This window comes from Camelus dromedarius, chromosome 31 (genome assembly GCF_036321535.1).
Source record: "Camelus dromedarius isolate mCamDro1 chromosome 31, mCamDro1.pat, whole genome shotgun sequence".
In the NCBI taxonomy this organism is placed as follows: Eukaryota; Metazoa; Chordata; class Mammalia; order Artiodactyla; family Camelidae; genus Camelus; species Camelus dromedarius.
This window is the reverse complement of record NC_087466.1, coordinates 6,246,590-6,260,862: the sequence shown is the minus strand read 5'-3', so window position 1 is coordinate 6,260,862 and position 14,273 is coordinate 6,246,590. Positions and strand designations below refer to the sequence as shown.

At 42.0% G+C, this 14,273-nt stretch overlaps 1 protein-coding gene across 5 annotated transcripts in view; it reads right to left on the bottom strand.

The window, feature by feature from the left end:
* CHEK2 (checkpoint kinase 2) overlaps positions 1-14,273 on the bottom strand; it is a 38,608-nt gene that overhangs the window by 5,871 nt on the left and 18,464 nt on the right. For all 5 annotated transcript variants that reach the window (XM_031442964.2, XM_010992317.3, XM_064481109.1 and 2 more), the window contains 7 exons: positions 12,423-12,476; positions 8,146-8,207; positions 6,421-6,520; positions 4,935-5,021; positions 4,016-4,179; positions 3,677-3,792; positions 2,565-2,650 (listed from right to left, as the gene is read on the bottom strand). In XM_031442964.2, the coding sequence (XP_031298824.1) occupies positions 2,565-2,650; positions 3,677-3,792; positions 4,016-4,179; positions 4,935-5,021; positions 6,421-6,520; positions 8,146-8,207; positions 12,423-12,476 (669 nt within the window). The remainder of the gene's footprint in view (positions 1-2,564; positions 2,651-3,676; positions 3,793-4,015; positions 4,180-4,934; positions 5,022-6,420; positions 6,521-8,145; positions 8,208-12,422; positions 12,477-14,273) is intronic.

The window sequence follows — 14,273 nt, the reverse complement described above, 5'->3', positions numbered from 1 at the left end:
CGCATTTGTATGTTGCAGCCCAAACCCCAGTATTTGGAGACAGGGCCTTTTTAAAGAGGTAATTAAGTTAAAATGAGGTTGTTAGGATAGGGCCTAATCCATTATGGCCAGTGTCCTCATAAAAAGAGAAAAAGACACCAGGGATGTGAGCATAGAGAAAAAACCAAGTGAGGACCCAGAAAGAAGGCAGCCACCAGCAATGCAAGGAAAGAGACCTCTGGGGAAACCAAACATGCCTGCACCTTGAAACTGGACTTCCAGCCCCTAGAACTGCGAGAAAATAAATTTCTGTTGTTTGAGCCACCCAGTCTGTGATAAACTGTTATAGCAGCCTTAGCAAACTGATACAGCCATGTCGGCCCCAAGCCACTCAGCCTTTGGATGCTCTTCACACCATGTGAACCTTTGGGCACCCCCCCCCCAAGGAAGTGGCTCCATCTCATCCCGGGGATCCCCCATACTCTGCACCTGCCCCTATTACTTCAGGTATCCCACTGTTCTGTTGTCAGGGTTGGTCCCTCCACCCCGACTATGTATCCACAGTGCCTAACAGTGCTTGACACATGAGCTCCTTCACTGTCCTCTGAAAGAATGAATGAACTCATGAAGAAAGGAAACCATGCAGCCAAACAGTCATGACCACAAGTCATCAGTAGGGTGGCGGGGGTGGCGCAGGGGTAGAGTGCATGCTTAGCATGCAAGAGGTCCTGGGTTCAATCGCCAGTACCTCCATTAAAAAATAATAATAATGATTTTTTAAAGTCATCAATAAGCAATAATATGAAAAAAAGAGCTCATTACATACCACAGGTAGAATGTGTATCTGTAAATACTCTTCCTTGGAGATGTCTACAATCTATTAAAAAGTATTACGCTGTAATATACCTCCAAGTTAAGCCAGAAGGAATCCTCTATTTCAGGAAATGAACAAGAGGCCAAAGATGGATATAAAGTTTGCTCCCCAGATCGGATGCTGTCAGTGACAAAACAGAGATCAGAACTCACATTCCAAATACTCAGTCCAGTGCTAGGCTCACAAAACCATTTGGTCTCTTCAAAAGCACTGAATTTTCCCAAAATAAAACGTAAACTACCACTAGCCAATGACTTCTGTGGGCATCTGCATCCCTGTCCTCACTGAATGTTCACTCTACCTTTTGCTGCAAAAATAAGATGTGGGCAGAGGAGTACTCAGGTGAGACCCCATGGCAGGGTTAAAAGTCACCTTTTCCTTGGTTGTTAACAATAGTTTTGAGACAAAAAGTACAAGAAAAATAGGCTATGCTTGTTTGTACATTTCGGGCAGATGTAAATCCCATTCCCAGGCCCTAACTAGCAAGCTCTGTTTTTCTCAAGACTAACACAGCTCCTCTACCTCCATATCTGGCCCCCAAGAGTTTGCCTATTAAGGCTCATGAAAAGAGCCAAGAGGCATGTTTTTCTTTTTCATCAAAATTAAGTCCCCACATGCAAAGGCACCCTTTGTTTCCAAATTCCTTTTCTCCGGGGTCCTGCAGTTTCAAATCTGTGTGGTCTATTAAGTGCTAAATCACCTGACAGATCTTTTCTGGGGAGATTGCTGTTTCCAGGGCAACATCCCAAACACATATATCTACCCTTTTTTTTTTTCTTTTAAGGATTTATTGTTCTCAACCTGAGCTGACCTGAGCAGAACTGTGAGGTGTGGAGGGTTGGAACAGAGAAAGAATGACAGTCTTCCCAGAGTCCCAGAAGCACAGTGCTGAGACTGGATGGCCCAAGTTGTTCCTGGACTAGAAATTCCCAGAGCATTTGGGCCTCCAACTCAAGATACCTGGTTAAGTCCACCATCCCCACAGGAAACAGAGACAAAATCAAAGTTAATGGAAAGGGGAATTATGTTGTGCTGAAAGGAACCTCACTTAATAGAAGACCTGGCATCCATCAGAAAACCTGCCCAAGGCTGCAGTGAATCTAAAACCAAAGACTAGCCCAGCAAAGCCACAAAGGACTTCCAACTCTGGCAGCTTGAATGAGGTCAGCGCATAATCTAATGGCAGCCACAGCCCCCAGCAGAGACACAGAAGCAATGCAGACTTGAAAGGCGCAGGTTACTCACAGTGAACAAGAATTAGGACTCCTTATGCCCCATCACTTGGGGTGCTCTCCTCCTCTACCCCCACTTCCCTGATCTGAGGTTGAAGATAGCTGGAACACAGCCCATCCTGCCTGTCTGGGGTAGGAGTTTGAGGGACAAGAAGGACACAGCTGGTGGTAGACGTCTGGAGGTAGAACAAGGTCTCAAAGGAACACGGCTGAACTGCAGACTCAAGAAAGCCAAGTGGAACCAAGACAGGCCATAAAATGAGCTTGTCCATCCAAGAATGTTAAGTCAGGTTGTAAAGGTTGCACACAAACACACACCCACACTCACACCCACACACACACACCCAAAGCTCAATCTTTAATTTAATTAAACAGACCCTACAAAGCAAATGTTATGTTTCCATCCTCTTCCCCATCTCTCAGGCACAGCTCAGGGCCGCCGAGGTACCTTAGGCTGGCAGGCACTGCCCCACACACACCTGAAGCCACGGGTGTCTTAAAGCTTCTTCTGTCGTGAAACGCACCTTCGGATCCACAACCAACAACTTCTTGACGAGGTCTAGAGCTAAAGCAGTGAGATAATTTGGCAAATCACCGTGAGAAGGATGAAGACATTAAAATCAACGAAATTAAAGTGTGCCAGAACCACAAGCCAACATCCAGAAAGAGGAGAGGCTGAGGTCATTGTGAAGCAGCAGGCACAACAGGCAGGGCCCCCCAATCCCACCCCCTACCACTCTCTTCATTTGTCCAAGTGCTCTAGAACACCAGGAGTGGCCGCCAGGCTCCCCATCACTCCTTGCTCGGGCATCACAATCTCTTAGCTCTCTGTTCCTGCTCTTGTTGCTGGACTACAGTTCAAACTAATTAAAGTTGAACTTCCCCCTAGTTCTAAAACACTCAGGATGTTCGGCCAACTCTCTCCCAGCCCCGCGGAGTGATAGTGAGAGTTCCTCAGCCAGGGAGAGGCTCCTTGGAATTGCAGGCTTGGCAAAAACAAAGCAACAAGTGGAGGCTGGCTTGTATATTGCAACAATATTATTTCTTAGACACTCTGACACTTAACACAATCACCTATGTTACACTGTTTGACATTTAGTTTCAGTTTTCTACTTTTTCTTTTCAGGATTACAAAGGTACCCTCTTTAATTCTAAAACACAAAGTAACTACATTTAGCTCTGATGATGCTTATTTATCCCAAGGAGACCTTGTAACTAAAAAGGTGTCCTTATTTGCACACTTATATAGATACAAGGAGTATGTTACACTTAACCCTCACAAAAAGCCCTCAAGGTAGGGGTTTATTGTACCCTCTTTTACAAATAAAGGAAATGGAGACCCAGAGAGGTTAAGTAACTTGCCTAAAGCCACAGAACTATAAGGAGGAGACCCAGGACAAAAGCCTACGTACATCAGCCCATCAGCCCACATTCCTAATAACTTCCTTTGCCTCTCAAATGGTGCAAACTAACAACAGAAAATAAGAACAGAACTGGCAGGAGAAAATATCAGAGATTTGAAAAGAAACTCCCACCATGGCACACACACAGTTTAGCAAACCACAAATTCTTAACCCTTTTGTATCCATACCCTTCTCTGAAACCTCCGCCCAGACTTCAGGAATGAAGTTGTATTTTCCACTGGTGATCTGATCCTTCAGTGACACTTGAGTCTTATGTTCAGAGAAAGGTGGATACCCACTAAGGCTTAATGTTGGTAGACAAAGAAAGGAAAAGAAATTAAGTGGAATTCTCAGTGATGTTCAGATATACAGATTTATTTTTCAGCATAATGAAAAATTAGCTGTTGCTTTAAATCAATGGTCAAAAAAGTGACCTAAATTAAACACAAACTCTCCACCTGGACATGTTTCTGATTTCACCTAATTACTTGCAACCAGAATCTGAAACAATGAAAACTTTTTCTTACCAAATGAAAAGAATAACTCCTAAACTCCAGCAGTCCACAGCACGGTTATATCCAGCAGTCCCAAAGGAATTAAGAACCTCAGGGGCCAGGTAGGTGGGGGTACCACATAAGGTTCTCATGAGAGAGGTCTCCCCCAAAATCTTAGACTGCCCAAAATCAGTAATCTAAAATTAAGAACAAAAGGAAATCATTTTTAATGATGTCATAAAGAGTAACATAGTGTACCAGTCCCAAAAGACATGCAGGTTGAAACAGTTCCTAACCTATGGTTCACAAGCTCCTGTCAATCTGGAATCTACAAATTCATGTTTTTGTAAAGAAATTCTAAACTCTGCAAGTTATTTAATTTTTAAATGAAAATTCCTGAGCCAAGGAACTTCAAGGTCCAGGTTTTCTCCCAACTTACATGTGTTCTCTGTAACCTTACAAAAGGCTTATAACCCTTATCAGACACTTTAGAATTCCAATTAGTTATTCCTGGTTCTTCTTAGATCCCAATTTCTTTGAGTCACACTGGAATACCTGAAAAAACACTCACACCTGGGTGCCACCTTCAGAGACTCTGAGGTGTAGCCTTGGTGTCATTTGGTTTTGTTTTTGCTTTTTTAAAATCAACAGTGGATCCTAAAATGAAACCAGGCTTGGAAAGTACTGTCTTAGAGGAAGACTGAGAAGTTTCTCCCATGTAGACCTCTCCTTCCTGCTTCTGAAGAGCAAAGTGGATTGTACTCAGTGGAGCTCAATAAATGCTCATTAGTATCTGGTTTGGAGCAATACCACCAGATTGTTAAAGAACTGGTAAGAGTGGAAAGGTCAAATTCTCTACCTTTCTATGCTCTCACTTTTTACCTGGTGAATTTTAAAAGTTTCTGAACAGAAATCTACTAGAGTGGCCAGATACAGAATGTATATTTCTTACCTTTATAAGACAGTCCTCTTTCTGAGACGAGAGTAGAACATTCTCTGGCTTTAGGTCCCGATGAATAATGCCATTTTCGTGAAGGTACTACATAGAAATGGAGGCGCGGCCCTTAGATTTATGGAGTAGGTATGTGAGTGGAGACATACACACATCTCACAGCCAGATGAAAGTATCAGCCGTATGACTCACAACCCTATTTCCCAAATCAGAGGAAACTACTGGGTAAATGGATTAGTATTTATAAATTTGTTTTCAAGAAAATCTTTGAAAAGTAGAAAAGTGAAAAAAGCAATTTATGACAATTAATGTCACTCTTCAAGATAATAAATATCCCTTTACATTCACAGAAATAAAAGGTATAAATTTTAATAACAAAAAATGTAAGTGGCAGATGTAAAATATTTTGAGACCATATTAAAGCAACCTATAAAACTTCCACCAAAGTAGTATATTTGGTTATTTAATCCTGAGAATACTTTTTAAAAGGACTCCGTAAAGTACATATATGTAACTTATCTATTTGAACACCTGGAGTTAACATAATCCTTGATGCACAGATTAGTCTTTGAAAACTCAACAGCTAAAATAGAACATTGATGTTTATGTGTTCATTTCTGTATAGTAAGTCATATTTCTCTAGGAAAAAAAATTTGCCACTCCACTGATCTGCACTCAACTCATGTTAATATTCTTGGTGTAATACAAGCAGGAATAAACCATTAAGAGAGTAAAGTCCTCTTTAGGTGTTTATGGGCTTCAGCTTTCCCTGGATGTCCCTCTGGCCTAAAGCAAAAACCCTCCAAAACACTTCCTCTAGGAAAGGAACCTGGTGAAGCCCCCAGGGTGGGCACCAGTAGAACAGCCCCAGGAAAATCTTCCTCAATCCTCACTCCCTGCAAGAGCTGTTCCCAATCACTGCATTTCTTGCACAGAGTAGGTTTTCAAGGGAAGAAACCTGGGCAGGGAATCACCACAGCCAAAGATGGGTTGAGAAAGGGTGATGTTCTCCTAAGCAGACGACACTTGCCCCAAATATTGAAGAGAAGGCAGCACACATGCAATTAACAGGATGGTGCAGGTGAAGGAAACACTAAACACTGGGCCCCGGGGAACCTGCCAATCTTACCCTCATACCTGCCCCGCTCCCGCCCTGAGAGATAAGGTGGATTTCTGCAAGGATCAGGTAGAAGTAGAAATCAATGCCCCTCCAGAAATACCTCCAAGCTAAAGAGAGGCCATGTGGACCATGTGTGTTTATTTCTTTAACTTCCAATTTTTTTTTTTTAACTCTCCTAAGTTTCACAGCAAGAGCTTTCTCATCTGAGTCAAAGAGGTGGGATGTTTTTGCCAAAAACAGAACAACCCATACACAGACTCTGCTCTCTGGGGTTTTTATCCCTGGTCCCTGGTTTTCTGTTTGACTTGGGAGAATAATTCACCTGAAAGAAAGTAGGTTGTCCAAAGAACCGAGGGCATCTCTTACCTGGACAGCCAGGAGCATCTGGTAAAAATAGAGTTTGCACGTAGCTTCTTTCAGGCGTTTATTTCCCACCACCCTGTCAAACAGCTCCCCTCCTTCCATCCTGAAACACAAAGCCAAAGCAGGGGGTTCATTCCTGGAGGGAAACTCACTTGGATGGAAGATAGTAACACAAACAAAACAAACTCATTAAGACAAGCAAAGTGTTTATTCACTCTTGACTCTCATTTGTAAAGGCAATGAGGTAATAAGCCTGTCCACAATAAGACATCCCTGCCAGTAACCAGGGAGGGAGAGTGGGGTGGGCACTGGAGACACTTCAGGAGCTTTTAAATATCTGACTCAGTAGATCGGAGGCTGGGCCCAGGAGTCTGCATTTTTATTGTGCACCCCACTGGTTCTGAGACTGATGGAGAGGAGAAAGCAGAAGTCTACACTCCAATAACCAGGGTCTAAACCCCAGCTCCACCAGCTCCCAGCTGTGGGACTTTGGACAAGCTATGCAACCTCCCTGAGCTTGTTTCTACTTCTTCAAAAAAATGGGGATAAAATCCCACCTACCTTGATGTCTGTTGTAAAACTTAAGATATAATTGATGTAGGTAAAGTACCTGGCACAGCGGAGGGGCTTGGCAAGATTATTCAATCCCTCTGCAATTCAGTTCCCATTTCTGTCAAGTGGAGCTAAAAACAGTAACTCACCAGTAACTTGCAAGTACCCAGGATGACTGTTATGAACGTTAAATGAGTCAATCCATGTAAAGCACTTTGAATAGTACTTGGCTCATATTAAGTGCTTAATTGGTATCAGTTACTGTTATTGTATTATTATTAAACTTTTAACTAGATCCAATCAGATATAATAATATTGTAGTATTATTATTATTCCTACTATTATTTAACTGTTTTAACTAGATCCAATCAGATAACTGTTTTAACTAGATCCAAATCTCCTATTTAATAGCAACAGATATTCTGTTAAGCACTACAAGGATCGTCGAGGCTCCCCTAGTGCTACGACTGGGGCTGCTGTTTACAATCTTAATGGTCCACCAGTATACCTACTGTTTGCCCCTCAGGACCAAAGCCTTGCCTCTCTTCCATGACAGCCATTCCCAGAAACACTGCATCTTTATGCAGGAACAGACAAGAAGACAGGCCTCTTTCAGGGATGAGACAGGAAATTCTTTTAAACACACCCAATAAACCTGCAAGTAAACCAGCACCCGAAAGATACTCCGGTGTCACCATGCATGTGTACTGTGATTCTGAGCAGCAAGGGTTACCCAGACCGATTATTTCAGAGTAATGAGAGGCACCTGGGGTTGAGCACCTAGCTTGCCAGGAGCTTTGCTGGGGGCTTTACACCCCTCACAGCATAAAATCCTTATCACTCTGTGCATGGGGGTATTATTATCTCCCCTATTTAATACTAGAAATATGAGGCTCAGAGAGGTGAACTGAACTAATCCATGGGCAGTCAGTCACCAGCAGAGTAGGAGTCAAACCCAAGGCCTCAGATCCAGGACCTGGAACCTCTGAATCACCTGCCTTTGGAAACGCTGGGGGATTTTAGAATTGATATGAACCCTCCACACACACTTTGTGGGCCCCCACCACATACATGAGTTGAGGGTCCCCAGGATGAGAAACGCAAGCCAGCACGAGATTCTTTGGTGGCTTATAAGCATTTAAATGGGAACACATCAACAAACCGTTTACTACTTACAATTCCAAAACAATGTAATAATCTTCAGCATCAAAAAAGTCTTTAATCTTGATGATACAAGGCTGAAAAGGGGGAAAAAAGAGGAAAAGTAGTGAGACGCTCCCCAAGAGGAAAACCACAAAAGCAGAACTCGGGACAACTACCCAGAGGGTCAGGGCAGCCAGGACCAAGCATTTCGACCCCTGTCTCAGGACACCCTGAAGTTCATGCAGGGGAGGAGACAGAACACAACTCAGCTGGTTCCTTAATGAGAACATACAAGAAACTCTCCACCCCACCAGGCTGGCAAGGGAGCGGTTTATGTTTTGCATACAAGGCTGGCACCAAGGAAGGAAGGCCAGTCTCTTCCCAGCCTTCCTCCTTGCTGCCCTAGGGCACAAGTACTCAAGGTTACCTAAGGAACCTGGGGAGCCTGACAAGTGGCAGGAGGAAAGGAAGTGGGCCAGGTGGGGAGCCCAGCCATGCTGCCAGACAGCAGGGCTATTCAGCTCCAGGCAACTGGCACCACAGAGGAATGGGGACCCCATGATTTTGAAAAAAGAGCCTCCATTTTTCCAGGGAAGAGGGAAATTCCAGTTTCATAAGCCCATCTGTGGCAGACACACACACCTGTGGCTGGTAGTGTGTGATCAATGCTGGGTGCATTTGCTGAAGAAAGGGAGAACAGCATTGTACAGTTCCAAACATATTTAATAGTATGATTTTATACTTGGAAAACACACCTGTTGTTTTTATAGTACCAACAACAGGCAGTAAAGCTAGTGGTCTGGGTACACAAAAGATGTGGTGAGATGTGGTGGGACTATACCCACCCAGAAGAGAAAAGGATATGGTTATGTCAGAATTAAAGGGAAGAGAGATACAAAATTTTTAGATTTCAGATGAAAAAGAATAGCAAAACTTGCCAGAGTGATCTTCCTACAAAGCAGATTTCATCAATTTTCATCATCCTGATTAAAATCCTCCACATGGTACCTTCCCCTGATGAGCTATTAGACAACAGTGAATGAATGCCCCACTGTATCCCCCAGCACAGCGGATCTGAGAAACATAATGCCCAGTGGAAAAGGCAAGGCTTAAAAGACTTCAAAGAATATGAAGCAGATTCAATTGTACGATCAAGTTTTCATTCTTAAAATGATGGCAAATTCAAAGGTGTTAATTGTATTGGTGTGCCTTGTAATCTACATGTATTACTTTACATGTGTCAAATTTATATAATTGTAAGTTATTTAAAGGAAGGAAGGGAGGAGAGCAATTGAGGAGGGAAAGAAGGACGGCAAGAACAAAGAAATCCTTTAGCTCCTTGCTGCCTAGAGACTAAAACCCAACTTCTCAGGAAGGATTAGCAAGCCCTTCGAGACCTAGACTCTTCCTGCCCCAACCCACCAACCCAGCCTCATCTCCTGCTGCTGGTCCCATACATCTTCCTCTCCAGACTGCAAAACTCCTCGCCTGCCCCAGACTCTCCCAGTGTCACATCTTTGCTCACACTACCCACCCCAGGCCTGGTGATCCAGTCTTCTGGGCATACTTGGCCTCAGATATCAAGCCTCAGCTCAAATGTCCCCCTTGGAATTTAGGTCCACACTTCCTGCAGCGGTTCTAATCTGTGCTGCCCCACAACCCAGGTCGGGTAGAGAAAGGAAACTGACACCCACCATGATCTCCTTTCACCAGGTACTGCATGGGCTGAGTCAAGTCTTACTTATCTTTCTAGGACCAACACTCAGCATAGTAGCTGGCACACAGGAGACACTCGTATGCTGCCCAGATTCATACCATCAACATCAATAACACACACACCACCCACTGAGGGTAGGCTCTGCACCAGCCGCATTTTGGTCATAGTATATACAGCCAAGGGGGTCAGACTAAGGGCAAACCATTTCCACCTCTCCTTACCTGTGATCATACTATACTTGGCTCTGCATAACCATTTTCATTTCACAATAATGAAAACACTGAGTATGAATTGCAGTATTATATTAAGAGGAATGGGAAAGAAAGAAGAGCTAAAATTCTCATATAATATCACAGGAAGGCAGCAAGATATTATGAATAAACCAAGAGACTGCAGTTTATGTATATTATGTATAAATATGGAGGTAAATTCTTTTAAAGAAAGCTAAAAGAGTTTTTAAATGTTTGCAAAGAGAGAGATTAGGAAGGAGGTAGAGCTGCTATTTAAAAACCATTTAGCACTCTCCAACTCTGGATGTATACATGCGATATCTTGACAAAATAAAAGGAAAAGAATATGAAAACGAATATATATGTATGTATATGCATGACTGGGACATTGTGCTGTACACCAGAAATTGACACACTGTAACTGTACTTCAATTTTAAAAAAATTAAAAAAAAAAAAAAAGGAGAAGAAGAAAAGACAGATACATGGAATAGGAACAGGAGATGAGAAGAAGAAATGGAAACTGCTTGGTCCACTTGGTTTCATCAGGCAGTGCCAGTGCCCGTCCAAAAACGGGTAGGGCTGGGAGCTGACAGCACAAAGAGGATCCACTAGTTGGAGCCAACACATCTGTCTCCAGTCCCCACTATCTCCAAGGCCATATAGGCTGGAGCTGTCACAGCTGAAAGTGTCTCCCAGAAATAAGACGTCACCAAACCAGAAACCTCCACTTCAGATCTACAGGGAAAAGGGGAGGGAATTACCGATCACCGCCATTCCGAGTGTGTTCCCTGTGCTGAGAGCTTTCGGAGCACATCTCTTCCAAAGCTCCCACGGACCTCTGGTAAGTATCCTATTGTCTCCATCATACAGATGAGGGAACAGAGGCTCTGAAAAGTGAAATGACCTGCTCAGAGCCAAGGGGTGATAGAGTGGGATGGGAACCCAGGTTTGTCTGTCACTAAAGTCACACAGGAGGAAGGATGGCCACGTCCATTTGTGCTCCCTGTCCCAGGCCTAGGAAACAGGCTGGCACAATGAATATCCCCCACTTGACTGAACCAATGCCCGATTCCAAAGGCCGAGGTCTAACTGACTTTACTAGGTGCTATTCATTGTCCCCAAATATCAAAATGCACTCACGAGCTCATATGGAATTCCCAAGGCCTTCCAAGTCCCCTTGCAAATTGCCAACAAATACTTCCAAGGATCTTTTTAAAATTCCTTTCATATTCGATTTGTATACATGTTATGTTTGGGGATCTTCTGACATCAGAGAAAATCCTCTGAGGATTCTTAGTGTTTATCTTAGGCGGGGGTGTAAGAAGTAACCCCACCTCAGGAAATAAGAGGGCCCCTATCTTTAACAAGAGATTCCATATCTGTTGGGGAAAGGAGGCACATTCAGGGAAGAGAGAGAAGTTGCAAGGGAATTAGAAGAAAACCAAGCAGGAAGGTCGATCTCTGGGATTCTTGTGGGTTTTCAGAGCCACCTGGAAAGCTAAAGGAGACTACTGAATTATTGCGTCCATGTGATTTTGTTCTTAGGGGGACCTCGGCAGGTGGGAGAAGGGAGAAGAAACCTTTTGTCATTTGGAAGTTAAGAACCAAAGCAGATCATCCTTGGCAGAGCAGACCAGAGGTCTTATTTTAAGTTGAACTCCAGTCCTACGTAGCTCATGACTTCATGGTGACCCATGAATTAACAGAGAAACAGAAAGAACAATAAAAAGGAAGATGAGACCAGTCCCACTACTCTTTCTCTTCTCACATCTTTAGAGACTTTCAACTGAGACAAGGTCATCACTGCACCAAAAAGACAGGAACTATTTATACTCAGTGAGGCCACAGACACCACTTAATCTACCTGGATGCTGTCATACTTCTTGGATACCCATGTATTTATTTGATATACTCGAATTGAAATGACTGGAAATTAGCATCAGCAAGAGGTATTTAGAGGTGTTAAAAAATCAGGCATAATTAAATCAAATTTACCAAATTAGCACTACCTCCCCAAACATAATCAATTGATCAGGTCCCTATAAGATATAATATTTAGATTTACTATGTCTTTTGGTCCAGAACTAATTCAGTGGAAATACCACATAATTATTTAATCAGAAAATTTTATACAGTATTATCCTCTCAAAATTTCAGGGTAAAGCTCTTCCCAGCTAAATGACAGCTAAACACATGCATTCGTGCATACACACACATACACACAGGTACACACACACATACACACATACAATTAGGGAACCCAGATTAATACGAGATTTATTACATCAAAGTGCTTTGCATTGCTCCCATATTTTGAGATAAGTAAATTTAAGTATAAGTCATTTTTTACAGCAATACTTACATGATTTAGTTTCTTCAAAATTTCTATTTCTGTTTCAACATTGAGTGCTGGATCCTTTAATAAATAACATTAGTTTATTAATAATAATAATAGCCAATATTTAGAAAATAGTTACAGTTCAACTTAGTTGAGTAAAGGCTGCCCGAGTTCCAAAATCAGCACTATTCATACAGCGAAATCAAGGCGTAGAGGTGGAAGAATTCCATAAATCACTTAAAATCACAACATGCTTGGCAAAGAGTAAGCATTCCATAAGTGACCAGGCTCTCTGCCAAGCTCTTTATTTAAAAGGGTCACCTCATGTAAGCCTCATAATCCCCAGATGAACTGGGTTCTATAATTGTTCCCATTTTACAGGTGGAGCAGCTGAGGCTCAGAGAGCGGAAGCCATTTGTTTCAGTTCCCACAGCCAGAAACAAGCATGTTTCCACTGTTCTCACACTTACCTGGTAAGCTCTACTTGTCTCATCAGCTATGGAATTGTTTGCATTCATAAAAATGATACAACAAACAAAAACCATGACAAAAAGATATTCAATTAAAGTGTTTAAAGTAAGTGTCAAGTCAGATTTCTAATAATAGAGCAGACATGGGTTCCAATTTCAAGTGCAAGCTGAAATATTTACTGAGACTCTAACGAGAGGAAGCTTCAGGGCAGTGAAGTTGCTCTCCATTCCAATTCCAGAAGGATGACTCGAGTTACTCAACCTCATGGGCTACACCCTCCACAAGCAAAGAGGATATAGAATTACATATTTATGTAAAATGGACTTCGGCTAAGAAACCCAGATGTTTAATTTTAAAAGCCTGCCTCTTCCTGTAAGCCGTTAAACTCATTACCAAGTCAGGGTGTGCTCTGACAACAGAGAAGTCTAAAGACTCCAACAGGATTTGAAAGATGAAATTAAGAAGGAGAAGTGTGCTCCAAGTCATTAAGAATCTGGTAGGTTATTTTCTTCCCCCTAAAATGGGAAACAAACCCAGAATCACAGGGGAAAGATCTATAACAAAGTGAACACAGAAAGGAAATTCCTCTTGCTACGTGAGAATGGCATTGTCTAGGGAGAAAAAAAAAAATTGATCTTTAAAGAATGTTAAAGTATAATAGCCAGAAACAGCTGGCCACAGAGGAAAACATGATTACAGGCCACATTTTACATTACTTTGTTCATTCATGTGTTGAAAGACCAATACATTTGGCCATTTCACCAATGCAGTAAGTGTATACCACAGAAAATGTAATAAAATGAATGGCTACTATATAAAGGGACTGTTAAAATAATTTAATTAAGATTTTTTAAATATCTATAAACACTAAAGTATGCATTGCCACATTAACAGGAAGAGCAAAGAATCAGACATTTTCTAAATGACCTAAATTATCTAAATGATCAAACAATGGCTAAAAAAATTATGATCAAGTTGGTGAAACAGAGACTCAATCATCAAGAAGGATCTATTAGGGAAAACTTTATGCATTAATGCTTACGTGGAAAAGCAGAATGCAAAACTGCATACACAATACGATCTCAACCATCTAGAAACATGAATTCATATGAACAAAGACTAGAAGGAAAGGGAAAACTGAAAACAGCTGTGGGGTTACAGTGGCAGGGATATGGCTGGATTTTTCCCCCCCTAATTTCCTTTCACTTATTGTAAAAATACTCTTGTAACAACTTGGAAGGGGAAAAAAAAAAAAAGTTCTTACTATGTGTGTTATTACACTCAACCAAATATTCTGGGAACCAAATTATCTGTAAGTGATAAGAGCTGTATATACTTAGAAATTTTCAATGTTCTTCAATATAAATTTCTGACATTGAAAATCACCACTCTAAAATTACCTGG